Below are 21,282 nucleotides of genomic sequence, written 5' to 3'. Positions count from 1 at the left end.
AGAGTGACCCCTGAGAAGCAGACCTGCCGTCCCCGATATAGGGGGCCGGGGCCACAGACCCTTCCTGCTGGGTGTTTAGCAAGTAGGTTTTTCCTAGGATTTCTGCTCACCATGTTTTATAGTTCCAGTTATGTTTGCAAAAACAGTGTATGATAGTTCTCATTCATAAATACGGTCTCTGGATTGTTCTGTTTCAGAATGTAATGAAGTCTGTTGTTTGTGAAGTAGCTTTAAACAGTTACTTCAAACAAAACCAAGGAACATAACTTTGAAATACATCTCTGGTGATGTTGGAAATACTTCATAGCCTAAAAAAATGCAAGATGAAAATTCATGACTTCCAAGAAATCATCATATACTTACTTCCTTGATTCCCTCTGGTCCATTTTTGAAGCCCTTTGCCAGCAAGTAAATCATAATAAACTGAAATTAAGGGAGCTGATTTTCAAAATGTTATGCAGATTTTTGTGGTTCTGTTCTGTGCCTTATTAAACACAGGTGTGAATAAAAATTTTCCTTTTAATCTATCAGTAGGTAACAAGAATCTGTTGAAAGCTGACTTTGTATTTGGTGCCATGGTCGGCTCTGTTAGGGCAGAGGGAAGGGATGGGGCATTGGAGAGGGTGGGGCGCACTCTCTGCTGCCAGGGAGCTCTGTCTCAGTGGGGGAAGAGTAAATGCTAATGTGCTTTGCTACAGGTTTAAAATAAAGGAACTGGGGGCACCTGGGTGGCTCAGTTGGTACATCCGACTCTTGATTTCAGCTCAGGTCATAACCTCAGGGTTGTGAGACCAAGCCCCTGCATCAGGCTCTGCACTGGGAGTAGAGCCGGCTTAGGACTTTTTCTCTCCCTCTCCCCCAACCCAAAGTAAATAAAATAAAGGAAATAACCGCAAGTTTGATTGTTCTTTAGCCCTGAGTTTGTCTTTCTGGTGTATTCCTGTGTCCTTGGTGTGAAATACCAACTGTACCCTTTTCTGAAAGTCTAGTACTATAGTGTATATTTAGTTACTAGAAGCTGAGTAATTTTCAAAACAAATGACATAATGTTTTTGTCTTAGGGCTCTGGAACTTCATCCATTCTCAGTCAAACCTCTTCTTCGTCGAGCAATGGCCTATGAAACTTTAGAGCAGTATCAGAAAGCTTATGTGGATTATAAAACAGTGTTGCAGATAGACTGCAGAATCCAGCTGGCAAACGACAGTATTAACAGGTAAGCCAGCCTGAGGCGGTGTCTCGCGTCTTGTTCTGTACTGGAATTACATGTTTTTTTCTCTCCCCTCTGAGAACACTGTCAGAGTGTAGACATGTCCTCAGTTACTCACTTTGCATGCATGGTTTTCACTCCCATCAAAACCAGAGGGTTCTGTCTCTAGCTTAATTTCTAACTGTCCTATAATCCACTTTGAGTTGTCCTCTAACACCTTTATATTTGCGTCCTGGTCCATTAATTACAGTAAAATTTTTTTTAAGCTTAGAATGTAGATCTTTGCTGTTCGGAATGCACAGAATTTAATTTTACAGTATTTGTAAACATCTGTGGCATTAGGAAGGTGTCCTCAGTGATGTTGTAAATCAGTAGTAATTCTAGGACAAGATCCAGGAATGTAGTGAAAACTGCCATATCGAATCTTCTTCTCCTACAGGGTTTTGCACATGCTCATTGCACCACATCTGTCAGTGGAAACATAGCCGCTTATTGTTTCTCCTCAGGAGAGTGGATGTCTTCATGAGCCTGCTAGATTTTGTGTTCTGTGCCCTTTAAATAGACACTCATCATAGGATGAGTATTAATTTATATGGTGAAATAGCAAAGAATTTGGATCTAATTTGTATTATGACCTATTTGCCCCCTGAGTGAGCATGGGAAGGTAAGAATTTCCAGACTTCATAAATTGCTTTCAAGTGAAATTAAAAAATTATGATTTGGATAATATTGCTAGTTATGTATTCTATTTTCTGATCCCATTTGTCTAGAATATACCTTACTCTGTGTGTTACACTGTGCCCTGTGTTGGTCTGATGTACCATGCCCTGCCCCCCACCAAGACAAAAAAGGAAAAAATAACCTAGTTTCTGTATTTAAGCAAACCAAATATAGCTAGGGGAAAAAAATATAAGACAGATTATCCCCAGCAGTGAAAATATGTTAGTAAGGTGGGGAGATCACAGGGAGGCCGGGCCCCATTGTGTAGGCTTCATTTGTTGGAGAGCGAGCGAGCGCCTGACGAGGTCTTTGAAGAGGACTGTTGGGACAGGAGGAGACCTTGAGCAAAATTGTGCAAGAGGAGAATGGCATGTTTTGGATGAATTCATTTGATGAAATATACCTTACCTCCCCCACAGTCCCACTGCACTTTGTAGAGGACTGTTAGAAAGATCTGTATGTAGAGCCAACAGCCATTTCCTGGAGTGTCCATTCTGGTCCCGCAGAACCTGTCTGACCCATGTCTGAAAGGGGTATTCATTGGTTATTGGACCTGAAATGGGGCCTCATCGAGCCTTGGGCTTTCACAACCTTCTTGATCTTGAGCTTGTAAAATTTGGACAGCGTCACCTGGGAGTCTCAACCATTTGCCCTGTGGCACAGCTGCCTTGCTGAAATGTCATCGGCTGCCTGGAGACACTTTTCTTCTTTTTGGCCCGGTTAATTCCTTCCTGTCCTTTAGGAGAGGACTTGCTTCCTCCAGGAAATGACTTTCCCCGATAGACCCACCTACACTCCAGTGTACATTACTTCAGGCGCCCTTCCCAGCTCCCCCGGAACACGGTGCCTTCTATTATTACCCTGCTTCCATATCATTTGTAAATTCTCTGTCCCTCCCTTTTTGTATAATTGTTTTTCTGTCATTCTACTGGAAGTTCCTTGAGGTCAGGAATTGTATTTTATCCGTCTGTGTAGTTGAAGTATTTCATACAGTAGATAACGTCAGTAAGATGTGTTGAATGAATTCATTCTTCAACACAGAGAGTATAATTCACTCCTCTGGTTGGCTTTTAATTTGGCCATCATCTGTCCGGTCATCTCCAAGGTAATTGGGAAAGAAGGATCTTCTCACAGAGCTTGGGCTTCCTGTGAAACGAAGTGGGAAGACAGCTGAAGTAGCCGACAGCGAGGAAGGGCCTCTTGGGAGGTGTTGTAGGAAAGCCAGTTCACAGTGATAGGCGGGAAGGTCTGAAGGGAGGGGTAGTTACCTGAGAGGCTGTGATTACTCCTATCTGTGAACCTTCTGCACTATGTATTTTGAAGTAAAATTCATGGAACATAAAATGGACTATTTTAAAGTACGCAAGTGAGTGGCCTTTAGTTCACACGTACACTTGTACAACCTACCACCTCTCTCTGGTTCCAGAACATTCATCATCCCCAAAGGAAACCCTGTATCCCATGAACAGCCACTCATCCCTTCTCTCAGCCCCTGGCAGCCACTCATCTGCTCTCTGTCTGCGGCTCTACCTGCCCTGGGTGGTCCCTGGGAGTCCTAGAGTCCGTGCCTTTCATGCTTGGCTTCTTTTACTTAGCATGACGTTTTCAAGGTTCATGTTGTATGTAGACTCCGTGAGTGCTTTTGTTTCTTTTTGTAGCTGAATAACAGTCCATTGTATGGACATAGCACGTTTTATTTATCCGTTCATCAGTGATGGACGTTGAGGTTGTTTCCGTCTTTGGGCTATTGGGAATCGTCTGCTGTGGGCATTTGTGTACAACTTTTTGTTTGCACATCTGTTTTCCGTTCCTCTTGGGGTATACCTAGGAGTGGAATTGCTGGGTCATATGGGAATTCTATGTTTAGCTTTTTGAGGATTGTGTTGCACTTTTAATATGTACTTAGGTTCTTTTATACAGATTGAGTTTTAAGATTCTTTCATTTTTTAATTGAGTGTTTCTGTTACTGTATAAGAAGATGAGGAGGCTTTGTCTGGTTTGCCATATATATTTTTCTATACAATACTCATAAAATTTCACTGTTCTTTTTCATGAATCCCATATTTATGCTTGCTTTTCCATGTGAGCAACAGCAGCTTTTTTTTTTTTTTTTTAATTTAAACATTTGGGTTTATTTTGTTTCTGTCTTCCATTAACCATATTCCTCTCTTCCTCTCCAGGAATCTTATATGTTAAATTTCCCTGCATATACTTATTTACTCCCTGGCAACACATCATCTCTTTTCAGCTGCTTCTTCCTTCCTCTCTGCTGGTAATACAAGTTTTGCTTGAAAATTCTCTTTTCTAAAGCTTTTTTTTTTCTTCTGCAGTTGTGGGTGGTCTTACATTATTTTTGAAATTAGTTTCTTTACACTAAGATGTATGAAATTTGGTTTGCATAACCAAAGATCACTATTGAAATTTTAGTTTAAAAAAACTGTAAAAAAAGTATGTGGGTTGTATCTGTCTCTGTATAAATATAAAAACTACTCACACAAAAAGTACTGCTGAGTTAGCTAACTTGAATGTGTTCTACTAATTACCTGTAAATCTTCTCAGTCTTGGAACACCTTTTTTAAACCAGTTTCATTTGAAAGACATAATTCAGTTTTGTTTTTAAACTTAAATATGTATGTTTAAAATGATGACGAAGTGGTAATCAGGGATGTTAATCTGAACTTGATGATGGCCATTAGGTAAATTAATAACGTAAGGGCCCTTCCAATATCCTGCCTTTCATCATTGTGTATATGAAAGCACAGTAATTGGATAATTGTAGAGACCAAAAAAATTTCAAGGTAAGACTATCTCAGCCATATGTAAAAAATGTTCTAAGAAAAAATAATGTTCCAAAAAGGAAACAAAAACAGTGTTCCATACAGCAGCTTGCCCTCATGCGGTCTTGTATATCTGTCTTTGGTGTATGGTTTGGGCATAGACATTCTAAGTGTTTTTGATTATTCTCAAGAGTAATGCATTATCAGTTTAGTAATTACATTAGATAATCATGTGGGACATTTCTGCTAGGCCTCCTAAATTTTACCTTTATATTTTACTTTTTTATCACATCACATATGCATTTAAAAATTTTTAAACCAATTAGAAATGCCTTCATTTTTTCTTTTGATACAAAAAGGATCTAAAGTTAACATAGTTTTGGGCAACTTTTAAAAATCCTTTTAAAGACCATTTATGGGGACAGCAGATAGCTTAAGACTGTGTTTTCTGTAGGGAAGTACACAAATGCAGCACTGTAAATCTTACTGTTGATTTGAGCTTCAGTGATATAAAAAAATGACATGATCAATGGAGAAAACTCATTTTCTTTTTAGAATAACAAGAATTTTAATGAATCTGGATGGACCAAGCTGGCGGGAGAAGCTGTCACCCATTCCTGCTGTGCCCACTGCTGCACATGTGCGAGCCTGGCAGCCTGTGGCCAAGACGCCCCCCAACCAAGGGGGAGATTCCTGCAGCCGGCCCCAGCCCAGCATCGCAGGTGGGGGAAGCCTACACATCCTTCTTTTCGAAGTTACCTTGAGCTGCGTGTCTGTTTTCACAGGAAAGCAGAAGGATAAGGGCATGCACTCGGGCATCAGACCCAGGTTTAAGTTAAGACCCTGTTTGCCCTCTACAGTTGTAAGAAGTTGCTTCCCACATCCACTGTCTAGTGTGTATGAAAGGGGAGGATTAGAATAACTGTCCTGTGGCTTGTTCTCAGGAATAAATGGAGATTTGCATACAAAATACTTAATAAAGGTTTAGTTAACAGTATTATTTTTAGAAAGAAGTAGCATGTAGTTCTTTCCTACACCTGTATGTGGCAGGGCTTCAAGTAATAAGATTGGTGTGTTTGAAATAAAAGAACAAAGCTCTACCACATAAATATCTAGCAGGTATTTCTTTCTGCCTTATATCATTGTTGTTAGCATATCTACATTCCCGTAGTACCTACCTCATTGCTTTGTGAAAAGTCTTTAATAAATGGGACCCCACTCTTGCTTTCTGCTAAAAGCCGGTTGGGGCCCCATTTCTCCTTCCTGCTTAGGGACTCCATGTGGGTCCCTGGTTGAGGCTTATCTTGTAGAGACCCTGAGATTCCTGAGTCATGATGTGGCTCCCGTTAGACCCTCATCCTCTTCATTGAATAGAAGGGAAATGCAGGAACATCTACTAAGGCTTTAAGATTATTCGGCAGTTCTTAGAAAACCTTGGAGCTCTCTGGTTTTCTAGAGCTGGCTATCAGTGGAGTCTCCCACAAAGCATTTGCTCAGTTAAGTGTAGTTGTGTATTAACAAAGGGCACGTCTAACTACACTGCAGATCTGTGTCAGCTAATCACAAGCATGAGTATAATCAGCGCTTTCTCTCCAGATTTATGTGGTTATTAGAATAGGTGCCAAAAGCTTAAATACAGTGGGAGAGGAAAAGCTTAAGGAAAGCTTTTCAGCAAATGGGCAGGGAGGAATCCCTGTGATACTCTATTTTAGGGCTTACATACAGCAGGATGTATGGGGAGTGTCATTTGGTCCCATCGTGTGGTCTTTTGAAACACAAAACATTAGAAATACTCTGTGATTTGAAATAAAGGGCAAAAAGTTACTATTTTATGCCCTTGTGCTGGGGACAAATAAGATTATTGTTTACATTCCAAGTTTATACTATAAGTTTCAGATATCAAGATGTTTAGATTGGAAATTTAAAGGTATATTTGAAATTTTAATTTATGGATTCCAGTTTTCTATCAAGTTACTCCATTAGGTAGATTTCATTACATAGGTTTAAAACTTCAGGTTTTCGTACTTTATGTGTCATAGAAAACTTCTGTTGCAAGTACAGAAAATCTATTGACTTAATATGGTTTAAGGAATATCTTGGCTCATGTAACTGAAGGTTCAGCAGGGCTCCAGTCCTGACTGAAAATAATAGAACCTTAGCAGTTGTAGGCTTTGTGGGTAGAGGTCTGTGAATGTCCAAAGGGAGAGAGACACCACTGCTTTGGGTGGCATTAATTTAAAAGTGAGAAACTATGTTACCCTAGCTTTTTGGGTAGGGTAACCAAGCCCTAGCTTTTTTATCTATGCTGTTACTTTCTTGACTCCTGTTCTGTTGGTACCTCTTTAATGGGTCACGTGCCCATTCCTGAGCCGTCCCTATGACAAGGATATGCCGTGCCCCGATTGGCTGAGGCCTGTGTTCCTGATGGGTGGGGTCAGCTTCTCCTGAACCCCTAAGTTGAGTAGGAGGGGGGTGATAGCTGAGTGGACATAAAGGCACCATTAGGAAGGGGAGATGAACCCTAAGCAGAGTTGGCCGTGGTCACTGCAGGAGAGCAAGGCAGGAAATGGTAATAGTTGGGACTCTCACTGCAGATAACGGAAAACCCAGCCTTTTATGGTATAAGGGAAAATGGTGGTCTCTTGGCTCCTATCATGGAAACGTCCGCAGGTAGAGTAGCTGCATGGATGGCTGGATTCAGGACTCAGAGGTTCTTCTTTAGCTCTCCGTCTTGGCCTCTTTCTTGCTTTTTTTGACCCGATCTTAGAAATACAGAGTCTCCCCTTGTAATCACCAGATGGCAGGGTAGCTCCTCTTCTCATATTCTAGGAGAAAGAGCAAGTGATACCAGAAGTGACCACAAAAATCTGGTTGTAGCTTATTGGCTCTCATAGGCCCATCCCTGACGAGTTAGATTACTGAGGCCAAGGAAGTATAATGTGCTGATGGTAACACAAAGATTACTCCAAAGAGTTGGGCTAGGGTAGGGCTCGCTTTACCTAAACTGCAGGACGGAGAACGAGGGAGGTGTGGTGTGGTTTTTCCAAGGAGATGGGGTACTGGACAAACGTCCATCTCAGCTGTGAACAGGTTCGTTTGTGCATTTTTTGTGAAATAGTTACTAAACCAAACACTGTATATGTTTGTATCTCCAGTAGAGAAGACATACCAATATGGGTAAAGTGATGTGATTACTTAGGTTTTATTTTCCAATTTGAAAAAAATATTGTTGTAATTGTATGATTTTTACTTATAGTCAGTTTGTCTTTTTAATTTGTATACAAAGTTTCATTCCACTTCAACTTCAGCTCTGTGTAGTTAGTGATCAGGTTAACTTGCAAGAGAATATCTGCTTACATATGTACTGAAGATGTTGTGGAGGTGCTTATGTGAATCCTTCTTTTCTTTTCCCCCTTGGGGGGTGTCCCATAGATGAAAAAATGTTTAAAACCCTTAAAGAAGAAGGAAATCAATGTGTAAAGGACAAAAACTATAAAGATGCCCTTAGTAAATACAGTGAATGCTTACAGATTAACAACAAGGAATGTGCCATTTATACAAACAGGCAAGTTCTTTGTAACTTTATGTATTTCTTACGTTAATTTTTTTGGTTAAAAAATACAGACAAATTAATTGCCAAAGTATTTTTTTTCCCATCATTTTGACAATTTATATAGCATATTGTCCTAAGTGAGTGTTTTTCAGAGAGACTGACAGCATGCGGTGCGCGGGCTGGGGGGCACTGGCAGCCGCTCATTTGGGCCTGAAACCGTCTCTCCCTTCGGCGTCAGTGCAGACAGCTCACCGCCCAGCTGTCCTGTCCTCCCTCCACCGGCCTGCCTTCCCCTGCCCTTCTCAGGCTTCTGAGGTGTAGATCCCTGTTTCACTCTGCATGTTCTCTGAGCCAGTCCATCTTCTCTGCAGTCCCACTACCGCCTTTCCGTGGGAACCCCTGCCCCCCTCCACCTCCCCTTGGGCTCCAGACCTGAGCAGTCCACTCCTGTCTGCACTCCTGACTGACTCCTCCCTCTCCCCGGCTGTCCCTGAGCTTGGATGTCCTCGTCCCAAATTCCTTGGTGGGAGCCTTTCTCTCCGCCCTCACCATTGCCGCTGTCCTGGGCCACCACGTCTCCTCCTAATGTGTGCAGCACCCTCCGTAGCACCCCGCATGTCGTCTTCCCTCTGTCTCGTTCTCCAAGCTGCAGCTGGAGCCATCATTCTAAAACCCGGTAAACATGTTAGCCCGTTTGAGAACCCATCGGTGGACCTCCATGAAGCTCAGGAGAAAGCTCAGCCTTCTTTCCATGATTTATGGGACCCTTCACCATCTGGCCTGGCCTCCCTTCTACCTCACCCCTGCACCCAGCCATATGGCACTTTTCTTAGCCCATCAAGAGCACTGCATGCGGATGCGCTCTCTCTCTCTCTCTCACTCTCACTCTCACTGTGAGACTCTGCTATGCTGGGCCCTTGGCCACCACTCTCCCGTCCTACATCTGAATTCTCAGCCCAGTGCCTTGGACCTGAATAATTCTCACCTCCTACTCTGGAATTCAATTTGAATGTAACTTCTTCTGGGAATTGTTCCTGGACGACTCCTGCCCTTGCCTCAGCCCCACCAGATGCAGTGAGATTCTCAGCTGTGTGCTCCCAGAGCATTCTGTTTTAGATATTAGTGTGTTTGCACGATTTACTTGTTTCTCTCTTCCACTAGACTGTAGCCTCCTTGAGGGGCCCGGACTGTTATTTTGTTGGCATTTCTATCCCCAATGCCGTAATTACATGTATTGCATGAAAATGCCACGGTCGGAGTAAAATGTTAGGGTTCTGTGAGACAGCTGTGGTGTTGAAGCTGAGCTATGTTCTGGTTTTTATGAGCTGTCTGAATTCCCAGATACGTTGTTTTTGCTGTTCATAACGCATCATTACTTTCATAATTACGTTCTACCAGAGCTCTCTGTTACTTGAAACTGTGCCAGTTTGAAGAGGCAAAGCAGGACTGTGATCGGGCACTTCAGATCCATGATGGGAACGTGAAAGCATGCTATAGACGAGCTCTGGCTTATAAAGGACTCAAGGTGAGGAAAGCTTCATTTTCATCTGTAAATTGCTGCTCTGAAAATAGCATGTGGATTTTATGAACATAAATCCTGGATTTAATCCTGGTTCTGTGCGAATCAGGCTTATGACCTTGGAAGAGACTTCACATTTCCCCTACCATTGATGTAGAACTAGGTAATTTCTAAGATTTCCTTCCAGCTCAAAAATGAGGATTTATTTCCTGATTTTCTAAGGAATTTTTTTAGTTATCATAGGTCTACTTGAAGGAATAGGAAGATTGAATCACTGAAGGCAACCAGCGGTGTCACTGGTTCTTCCACCAAAGATTTGGGGTTGTCTATGGGGGTGGGAGGAAGGCGTTGGAATGGAAGATTGATTGATTCAGTGGAAGTTGGTAGAGACATAGTGGAGATTGGGAGGCTCATGGTGATTTGGGCCTTCAACTGGCTGGTCATCAGTGTGACTGTAGAGTGATAGAGAACCACATCCTTATTTCCAGAGGAAGTATTGTATAGTTACACTTTTACTTAGGCTGATTCTTCTGTGTGGAACTATTTGAATGAATGTTCATGTTTGTAGAAAATGACATCACAAGGAAAAATTAGAACATAGGGGGCTCTGGCATTTCTTGAAATTATGGTATTTCTTTAAAACCAATTTTTTTAGGGTCTAATACAGTGCACTTCACATGTTGTAAGCCTGTCAGAGATTTTTTTAAATTGAGGTATAATTGACATGTAGCATGGTATTTGGGTATACAGAGTAGTGATCGATTTGCAAAATGCTCACCACGGTTAAGTCTGGTTAGCAGCTCACCCGCGCACATCATTACTGTTGTTTTTTCTTGTAATGAGGACTTTTAAAGTTCTTCTGTTGTAGCAACTTTCACTTACAGTACTGTTGTTATTAACTGTTGTTAACTGTTGTCACTGTGCAGTACATTATTGTATGTCCCCATGTCTTAATATTTTAATGGGAGGTTTGTACCTTTGGACCCATTTCACCCACTCCGCACCCCCTGCCTTGCCTCTGACAATGACCAGTTTGTTCTTAGTACCTGTGAATTCAGTTTTGTTTTTGTTTTCTGTTTTTTCCCTACATTTCTTGTACAAGTGAAGTCATACGGTAATTGCCTTTCTCTGACATTTCACTTAGCATATGCCCTCAGGATCCATCCATGTTGTTGCAAATGGTAGATTTCCTTTTGTTTAACTGAATAATCCTCCATTGTGTAGGTACACTGCATTTTCTTTATCCGTTCATTTACTGATGGGCACTTAGGTGGTTTCCACGTCTTGGTTGTTGTAAATATTGCTGCAGTGACCATGGGAGTGCTGGGATCTTTCCGATTTAGTATTTTCATTTCCTTCAGGTAAATACCCCGAGCTGGGATTGCTGGATCAGATGGTAGTTCTATTTTTTGTTTTTTGAGGAGCCTCCATGCTGTTTTCTGTAATAACCACACCACCATACATTCCCACCAGTGCACAAGGGTTCCCCTTTCTACACATCTTCAGTAACACCCGTTGTTTCTTTTTTATTGAATTTAGCCATTCTGACAGGTGTGAGGTGATAACTCATTGTGGCTTTGATTTGCAGTTCCCTGATGGTCAGTGATGTTGAGCATCTTTTCATGTACGTGTTGCCCATCTGTGTGTCATCTTTGGAGAAATAATCTCTTCGGTTCCTCTGCTCTTTTACTAACCGGATTCTTTTTTTTGATACTGAGTTGTAGGAGTTGTTTGTGTATTTTGGATATTAACTACTTATCAGATATGTGATTTGCAAATATTTTTCTCCTACTTGGTAGTTTTTTCATTTTGTTGATGGTTTCCTTCACTGTGCAGAAGCTTTTTAGTTTGGTGTGTCCGACTTGTTGATTTTGTTACCTGTGCTTTTGGTGTCAAATCCAAAGCCCAAGACCAGTGTCAAGGAGATTTATTGCCTATGTTTTCTTCTAGGACTTTTATGGTTTTAAGTCTTATGTTTGGATTTAACCCATTTTCTGTTGCTGTTTCTGTACAGTATACGAGAGTGGTCCAGTTTTCCCAACACCACTTATTGAAGACTGTCCTTTCCCGTGAGAATTCTTGATCCCTTTGTCATAAATTAATTGACCACATATGCATGGGTTTATTTCTGGGATCTCTATTCTGTTTTATTGTTCTCTGTGTTTGTTTTTATGCTGGTACTCTACTGTTTAGGTTACTATAGTTTTTTAATATATCTTGAAACCAGGAATTGTGATGCCTTCGGCTTTGTTCCTTTTCAAGATTGCTTGGCTGTTTGGGGTGTTGCCAGGTTCATAGAAGTTTTAGGATTGTTTGTTTTATTTCTGTGAAAATGGCCATTGGAATTTTGAATAGGGATTGCATTGAATCTGTAGATGCTTCATGTAGTATAAACATTTTAACAGTATTAATTTTTCCACCGATGAGCATGAACTGTCTTCCCATTAATTTCTGTCATCTTTGGTTTCTTTCGTCAGTGTCTTACAGTTTTCACTATATATAGTATGTACAAATCTTTCACCTTTTTGGTTAAATTTATTGTGAGATATTTTATTCTTTTTGATAGTTATAAGTAGAATTTTCTTAATTTAGTTTTTGATTTTTGAATAATGTATATATCCCCATGTAGCTACCACTCCAGTCAAGGTAAATAACATTCACATCTTTCCAGAAAGTTCCCTGTGCCCATTTTCCTTTATTTCCCTCCTTCTCTGCCCACCCCCAGGTAGCCATTCATCTGGTTTCTATCACTGTAGATTAGTTTTGCTTCTTTTTGGCAGTAACAGTATAATTGTATAGAATGTACTGTATTCTTTGGCTTTTTTTTTTTTTAACTCAGCATAGCATTTGAGTTATCTATATTCTGTACCTGGAATTGTTTCTTTTTATTACTGAATATATCACAGTCTTTTTTTTACACATATTTACCAGTTAATTACTTCTAGATGTTTCCATTCTGGGGCTGTTAAGAATCAAGGTGCTGTGATTATTCCTGCCCACATTTTTTACGAAGTTGCACATGAACTGGTACAGCGAGAGGCCAGGTGCAGGTGGGACTGGGGATGGGGCGAGATGGTCGGATCATGGAGGGCCCGGGAGGTCTCGCTGTGGTGGACAGGCTTGATGCTGAAGGTGGTGGGAACCCCTGAGGGCCAAGGGGACATGAAGAGTCAGATTGGGCCGCAGCGCCAAAGCTGGATCACCGGGGGCCCAGCAGGGTTACCTGCCTGAAGGAAGGTAACAAATAGCGGGGGGAAGAGAGAAGAGTATTAGTTTGCCCAGAACTTCCATAACAAAAAGTACCCCACACATCGTGGCTTAAATGACAGAAATGTGTTTTCTTACGGTTCTTAGAGTTCTTAATTTTAAGATTAAGTTGTCAGCCGGGATGGCTCTTTCTGAGGGCTGTGAGGAAAGGACGCATTCTTGGCCCCTGTCTTTGGCTTGTGGATGGCTGTCTCCTCCCCGGGTCTTCACTTTGCCGTCTCTCTGTACACGTCTGTCTGCCAGCTTCCTCTTCTAGTAAGGACACTGGTCCTGCTGGATTAGGGTCCACCCTGACGACCTGATGGTAACTTGATTACTTGATTACTTCTTCAAAGAATCTGTCTCTTCAGAATGTGGTGCATTCTGAAGTGCTGTGGGTGAAGCCTCCCAGCAGAAGAATTTTCAGGGGGACACAGGTTAGCCGTAGCAGGAAGTGAGGGGCTAATTCAAAGGTGTTTAAAGGTAAACACCTGAGAATAACATGTCCCGGGGAAGGAGCAAAGTGGGTAGCTCCCTGCTTCCTGGCTTGGGGATTGAGGGGTGCAGTGCAATAATGGGGGTGTTCAGGAGGAGGGAGAGGGATAGTTCAGTTTAACCTTACCGAGTTTGAGAGAATTCTTTCAGTTCCATGCCCATCACTCATCACTGACAGGGAAATATCTAAAAATATCTTCTACAAAACCTGGGTTTTGCTGCGAGCGTCAACCCTGGGTTTTGCTGCGAGCGTCAGCCCTTTTTCTACGTAATACAGCCAATGAATCCAAGCTGTGCACATCCAGGGCCCAGACTTTTCTGTTTTCTAGATCCTAGATCCACTGAGGTGGTGCTCCAGCTGCCCTCGCGCTGCGGAAACACGCCGGGCGGGGGCGGGGGATGGGCAGGAAGGGGAGGGGGTGCCCGGCGTGTTCTTAGGGATGTTGTAAAGGACACAGATCCAGAGCCGAGTGAACTCACGTAATCGGGTCGTGAACACACGTAATCGGGTCCTGAGCACGGGAGCCTCCGTCTGCGCGAGGCTGGCTGCACCACGTTCCCTGCGCGTGGGGGCCTTTACTGTCTACCCAGCAGGCCCCTGGCTCCCCTTGTGACCTGACCCCTGCGCCCCCCCCCCCTTCTGTTAGCAACACGCTCCTTCCTAAACCTCAAGTAAAGGTTTCTTTGCTGGTGTGTGGCACCCTGAAGTAAGAGAGGCTGCTTCAAAATTTCCTCCGCTTTTTCGGAGTTGTGTGGATTCCAGCCGGTGAGGGTAGATCGTGGGTGTGTCCAGACTGAAAGCAGGTTTCCCTCATGCTGGCTGCCTGGTTCTTGGAGCATGTTGCCCTGACGTAAAGGCAGAAGGCGTACTTAATGAAAGTACCTCTTTGGCATGAATTCTAGAAATTGTATTATGCAGAAAGATAATCCCAAATTGGAGTAATCCTATCCCACTAGGTTCTGAGGCTGGCAGTTGGTTTTTCTGGTTTAAGTTTTTGTAGCTTCATTTATATATCCTGTCATTGGAGTTATGTGCCGAGCAAATACAATTTCAGGATCCTCAAAGGCGACAGCTGCCTATAAAATGCATCAGGACTCACAGCCGGATCCCCTTCATGTGTCTGTCGCGAGGAGGCTCCCAGTGTCCTGCCGCTAATTCCCAGCCCAGCACCCGCTTTCTTAGATCTTTTGTTCTCTAGATGACTTTAACTGTGTGCAACTTTGAAAATCGTAGGGCTTTCACTTAAAATATTTTTTTTCTTCCAAATTTTTGTATCAATTCCAGTTACCACACAGTGCACTAGTCGTTTCCGGTAGAGAATTCGGGGACTCAGCACTCATCCCAACAGGCGCCCCTCCCCCGCCCCAACACCCCTCCCGGATGGAGCAGTTCTCTGTAGAAGAGTCTGTTTCTTGGTTCGTCCCTTCTTTCTCCCCCGTGTTCATTTGTTTTGTTTCGTAAGCTTCACGTGTGAGTCAAGTCCAGTGGTATTTGTCTCAGACTTTCTTGCTCGAGTGCCGCTCCTGCGCTGGCAGCGGTGAAGAGCCCGTAGTGTCGCCTTAGGGAATTTGCACCCATTAACTGGGCTGTGCTGTAAGGCCCAGACTAGCAGACGGTAATGGAATTGTTACTACAGTTGAAGCACACCTATTAATAGTATATATTTACAGGGGCACCTGGGTGGCTCAGTGGGTTGGGCCTCTGCCTTCAGCCAAGGTCGTGATCCCAGGGTCCTGGGATCGAGCCCCGTGTCGGGCTCTCTGTTCAGCAGGGAGCCTGCTTCCCCTCCTCTCTCTCTGCCTGCCTCTCTGCCTACTTGTGATTTCTGTCTGTCAAATAAATAAATAAAATCTTTTAAAAAAATTTTTTAAAAAAGTATATATTTACATAAACATGTGGGATTATACTTTTTTTCTTTAAGGCCTAATGAGGTAATTAGCGACTTCAACTTTTCCTTCTTTTTGCTGGAGTCACACTTGCTCTGTGTAGGCTCTGCTCTTCCCTCTGCCGCACGCTGTGTCTCTCCAGCGCTTGTGTTCCCTGACAAGTGTAGCAAAAGGAGACTCCTTCCCCATCATTAGGATCCATGGAAAACCTTGGCTTTCTTAATTGCATTAGTGCTAGGCCATACTTTATTCATTTGTTTACGTTTTAAAAAACTGTTCCCCTTCCTAAGACAGAAGCTTCCACGGGGCCGTAGCTGCCTGACCATTCTTGGGATCTGGCAGAGGGACTCCGCACTCTTCTCTCTCGTTCTCTCTTTACATTTACTTGCCCCTGTTGCAACTCTTAGCAAAGTGTCATTTCATGTTTTCTTAAGTCTCTTCCAGACAGATCGCTCTTTTGGCACAGATTTTTTTTAAATACAAAACAAAAATGTAAGTTGAAGTCCCCTGTGATGTGGGACTTCTTCCATTTCCAAGACCATAGTGTACAAATCTGTTTCCAGGCTTCTCACTGGGATTCCACAGCTGTGTTCTCATTCGCTTGGTGGGCATTGCTGCCGTGATCGTCCCAAGGATTCTCTGTGCCTCAGTTTCCTTATCTTTAAAAATGGGGATAGCAGGGACGCCTGGGTGGCTCAGTGAGTTAAGCCTCTGCCTTCGGCTCAGGTCATGATCCCAGCGTTCTGGGATCGAACCCCGCACCGGGCTCTCTGCTCAGCAGGGAGACTGCTTCCCCCCCCCTCCCTCTCTGCCTGCGTCTCTGCCTACTTGTGATTTCTCTGTCTGTCAAATAAATAAATAAAATCTTTTTAAAAAATGGGGATAGCAGTTAGTATGTATAGGGCTATTGGGGGTAAACTAATACTAAATGCAGAGAATGGGAAGAGTTAAGAGTTACTACGACCGTAGCTTGCCCCGTTGCCCCTCTTCCTTGCCTTCCAGTTTGGTTCCTGGGATGAACACTTGGGCTGGACATACAGTGTCATTGTTTTTCTGTAGTCGGTTCCAGCTGCACTGTTGTGGCACAGAGGTATGTGGTTTGTGACTAATAGAATGTGATGGACTATGGTTTGTAAATAATTTACCTTTTTTACTGAACTACATTTATCTGTTTAAACAGGTCACTTTTGCTCTTGTGTCCTGCTGGGTGGAGGTGGGGAGGGATGCGGCCTGATGGCGAGCGCCCCAGGAACGCCCCATAAGCACTCGCTGCCTCGGCCTCCAGTGCGTATTCTTAATCAGTGGGTCGTAAATACTTAGGGAGGCTACACATCACTGAATTCTTTGCCTCCTTACAGAATTAATTTTGGTTTAATCAAAACATTGGTCTAGTCTCTAATTCTTAAATGGCTTGTCACATCAGACTGTGATTTTGTGGTATCTATCTCTACTACCAGATTCTTTGCTATGTTTTGTTAAGCTCAGATCTCCTTTTCTTTTCCGTCAGCCTTCCCAATGTGTTGTCTGACTCTCTGGAAGAACAAATGTTGCTGCCAGCCGCTCGAATGGCATACGACTTTGAAGGGTTTGACACAAGTGCAGAGTATTATGTGACAAGTGACATCTGGGCAGCCTTTACATAGGTTTAAAGTTTTCCTTATTAATTCATTTATCCTTGGTACAAGCCTTGTGAAAACCAGAGTAGATAAGCTTTTGTTATCCTTAAAGATGAGAAAACGGAAACTCAAAAGATGAGGTAGGATTTTGTTCCCGTTTCATAATTAGTAGTTGCTAACCTGAGGGTCTTCATTCTTCCACTCACTGCACTCAGCAGCAACACATGCCTCTCGTATACCAAGGACTGTGAAGGCTGTGGTGACCCCAAATTGAACTTGAGTCTTCCAGCTCCAGATTCTGTGCTCGCTCTTCTCTGGAGGATGTTCTGTGTTACGGGTATTAATATTTTAGTTCAAGACTACTGTGTGGGCCTGACGTCATCCTCCGGCTACTAAAGGGAACCCCTGCACACGTTCTGTGCTACTCAGCTTAATCATTCTCACTCCCACTTGAGCTTATCTGTGCTTCATAATGAAAATGATTTTCTCTGCCTTCCTCTTTTCAGGATTATCAGAAAAGTTTAAACGATCTCAATAAAGTTCTTCTACTAGATTCAAGTATTATTGAGGCAAAGATAGAACTGGAAGAAGTAACCAGATTCCTTAACATTAAGGACAATACAACATCATTCAGCAAAGAAAAGGAGAGAAGGAAAATTGAGATTCAAGAGGTATTTGATAATCTTTGAAAGTACTCTTCGGGGGGCGCCTGGGTGGCTCAGTGGGTTAAGCCTCTGCCTTCGGCTCAGGTCATGAGCCCAGGGTTCTGGGATCAAGCCCCACATCAGGCTCTCTGCTCAGCAGGGAGCCTGCTTCCTCCTCTCTCTCTCTGCCTGCCTCTCTGCCTACTTGTGATCTCTCTCTGTCAAATAAAAAAAAAAAAAAAAAAAAATCTTAAAAAAAAAAAAAAAAAGTACTCTTCGGGGGATTTTATATTGGATTCTAAACTCAGATTCCTAGGAGTTCAGCAAAAAATGTCCTCAGTTTTGTTTTTATTCTAATCTCCAATGAAGAAATAACCAGTTACAGAGACAGAATTTTCCGTTGCCATAATTAGCCATTGTATTTCCCAGCTTGGGTCCACGGAGGGTATTGGGATTCTGCATTACTGCAGTTCCTCCTTTCTCTGCCTTCCCCCCTACTCTGGCCTACAGTTTGCGTGGTTTTCCACCCGGATTGCTCTGGGGACCTGTCGCCATTGAACTTTGCTTCAGGGTAGACCTGGAGAATCCTGATAGGACTGAAATCCTGAAAATTTCAGTGGCCTTGCCATACACAATAGGGATTTTTAGATTGATTTAGGCCTTGTTAGCACTCGGAAACAGGACTGGCCTCATCAGAGGTCTTGGACAGTCACTCCTGACTCAGACTCAGTTTCTTGTGCTCTAGCTTTTTGCTTTGCCTTTGTTGAAGAATGTCAGCTCATGGGGCACCTGGGTGACTCAGTGGGTTAAGTGTCTGCCTCTTGATTTTGGCTCAGGTCATGATCTCAGGATTGTGAGATCAAACCCTGCGTCAGCCTCTGAGCCCATCGTGGAGTCCGGCTTAGGATTCTCTCTCCCTCTGCTGCTCTCCTCCCTGCCATGTGTGTGCGCACGCGCACGCTCCACCCAAAAAAAGCCAGTTCCTGAATTCTTGTGTATTCACGAATGCGGATATCATCCCATTTATCACCTTATATTTCCATTATAGAGTAAAAGCCAAAAAGTGAGAGAAACCAGAAATCTTGTCCCTCTAAGGAGGAAAGAAAAAGTCTCATGTTCATGTCTCTGTTAAATGTAAGAAAATAATTAAGCGTAAAATTTATCATGAAAAAGATAAAGTTGTTATGGGTCTTCTTTCATGGAAAACTATAAAAAAAATTTAAAATACTTTCATGAATGGATATTTAAAACTTTTTCCTAAAATGAGTAGATTTTACTATTATAAATTACACACTTTTCACTTCGAATTTGACTAAAATATAGCTTACTAGTGTTTTCCAGCTCCTTCCCATTTTAGGAATTGTATCTTGGGATGTGTGCAGTGGCTGTTATGTCACGGTTTCATTTTTTTCCTTCATGAAGGTGAGCGAAGGCCGGGAAGAGGAGCCTGGAAGGACCTCGGAGGAGCTCTCCACTGACTGCCCGGTCTCTGAGAACGGGGACACAACCAGTGGGCCACCAGAATTCTATGAAAAACTACCCATCACCAAGCCTAACAACGCCTATGAGTTTGGTCAGGTTATAAATGCTATCAGTATGCGGAACGATAAAGAAGCCTGTGCACACCTTTTAACCCTCACTGAACCGAAAGATTTGCCAGTGTTGTTGAGTAACAAACTTGAAGGGGATACATTCCTCCTCCTTATTCAGTCTCTGAAAAATAATCTTATTGGTAAAGATCCCTCATTGGTGTATCAGCATCTTTTATATCTGAGTAAAGCAGAGAGGTTCAAGGTAAGTGCAAAATAACTTAATAATACCTGATTTTCTTCCAGGGTTTCTGTAACTCAAAAATGTTCATTTTTCTTAATTAAGCTAATAAGTTTTTCCTCTTTCTTCCAGATGATGTTGACACTAATTAGCAAGGGCCAAAAGGAGCAAATTGAACAGCTGTTTGATGACCTCTCAGGCACACCTAACAAGCATTTTACTTTAGAAGATGTACAGGCCCTAAAAAGGAACTATGAGCTTTAAGTCAAGACTGTTGTTAGATTTCTTCCATGCATGTATGTGTTGCAGTAATGCTAGTGGGATGGTATTGTAATAGAGTTGCATGGATGAAACCTGGTTTAGAAAAGATCCTTTGATCTGGAGTATAAAGTATTTTACTTATTTTTATACATAGAACATGTATATTCTACAATATGCTTTTTATCAGTTGTAAATATTTTCTTACGTACCAAGACCTAACATCTTTATATTTAACAATTATATTTGGAGCTTGTTTAAAGTACATTTTAATTTATAGTACACATTTTCTTTTAATTACTCTCATTGAAAATTTGAGTTGAATTACATTTCTTTGGACTATGAAGGATTCCTCTAAAGTGTGATAGAAATGTATTTCTTTAAAAATCATTAACAGTGATTATTATATTACCTTTATTTCCTGCTGTGATACATATATATAAATCCCTTTTGTACTAGTTGTATATTACAGTAAGCTAGAGTGAAATGCAACACTTAAGTCTTATAATAAATGATTAATAGTGATTATTAATTTAAGAGCTTTAAGAGGAACTTATTTTTTTCTTAACATGGAAACATGCAGAACAAAAATTGGCAAAAATTTCTACTACTTTTTACTAGATTTTAAATTAAATATCTTGCTTATGTAAATAACAAAATCACTACTGTATAAAAGCAGACTAAGCCTGCATTTTGTCCCCTCCACATTTTCCTCCAAGTTTAAATGTCCCTTTTCCTCCTCCTTTAAGCATGACCGTATTTATTACCTTGAAGTGAAGAGATCTTATCATATTGAAAATTCCTTTGTTAACTTGGTCAAAGTAAAGGCATTTCTTAAAATAAAACATTCAGGTCTGTATCAATGTACTGTCCTTTATTCCTGTAGTTGTTAGAGTCAGTTCTCTTTTCATATTCAGTATCAGATCTTTCAGAATTACAGAATTTTTAAGAATCACTGTGGGTAAATGATAATTTTCAAGCTCTGGCATTTTTCTTTTTAACTGTTCTTTGTTCATTAATGAAAATCTGTGACTCTAGTCTTCAGGCAAAGCAAAGTTTTAGTAAACTTCAGAGACCTTAAAAGGAAACCTTCTCTTTTGTCCACAGTTACATACCCAGCACCTAGCTGCACAAGCCGTCTGGCGGTGGCAGACCTCTCCTTCAGAGGAGGTGCAAAGCAGTGAGTGCCTGTTGTGGGTCATGGCGGGAGAAATCCCATTTGTCTCCAGCAGCAGCCAGGGTACTGCAGTGGGACCGCCATGACTGTGAGGGGAAGGGGAGGGAAGGGAAGGAAGCAGATAAAATATCAAAGGGCATTAAAAGAACGCAGTTGCTGCGAACTGCTTCAAGACTTCAGCAGGAAGTCTGCCCATATACCTCTGGAAGTATCCCACTCAAGGATCTCCCAACCACATTGCCCCACCGGGTCCACAGGCACCCCGCAGCCCCAAGTGCTAAACTCACAGCAGCTCCCACTATGTGGCTGGGTGCCCGTGCATGCTCCTGATGGGGCAGTGGGAACAGGTGTGCTGATCAGAGTGTTCTCAGAAAAAGGGACCAGGGTCTGTGGGCAAGGGAGGAATCGCCAA

The 21,282-nt window shown here is 42.3% G+C and overlaps 1 protein-coding gene across 5 annotated transcripts in view; it reads left to right on the top strand.

Annotated features, from left to right (window-relative positions):
* Window positions 1–20,552, top strand: part of SPAG1 (sperm associated antigen 1) — a 69,886-nt gene extending 49,334 nt beyond the window's left edge. For all 5 annotated transcript variants that reach the window (XM_082722733.1, XM_082722732.1, XM_082722735.1 and 2 more), the window contains 7 exons: window positions 1,062–1,214; window positions 5,261–5,427; window positions 8,138–8,270; window positions 9,657–9,783; window positions 17,528–17,692; window positions 19,088–19,459; window positions 19,568–20,552. In XM_082722733.1, the coding sequence (XP_082578859.1) occupies window positions 1,062–1,214; window positions 5,261–5,427; window positions 8,138–8,270; window positions 9,657–9,783; window positions 17,528–17,692; window positions 19,088–19,459; window positions 19,568–19,699 (1,249 nt within the window). In that variant the 3' untranslated portion in view covers window positions 19,700–20,552. The remainder of the gene's footprint in view (window positions 1–1,061; window positions 1,215–5,260; window positions 5,428–8,137; window positions 8,271–9,656; window positions 9,784–17,527; window positions 17,693–19,087; window positions 19,460–19,567) is intronic.
* Window positions 20,553–21,282: the final 730 nt, after the last annotated feature.

Source organism: Mustela nivalis (assembly GCF_964662115.1).
Source record: "Mustela nivalis genome assembly, chromosome: 2".
NCBI classification, from domain to species: domain Eukaryota; kingdom Metazoa; phylum Chordata; class Mammalia; order Carnivora; family Mustelidae; genus Mustela; species Mustela nivalis.
This window is presented reverse-complemented; position numbering and strand designations above follow the sequence as displayed.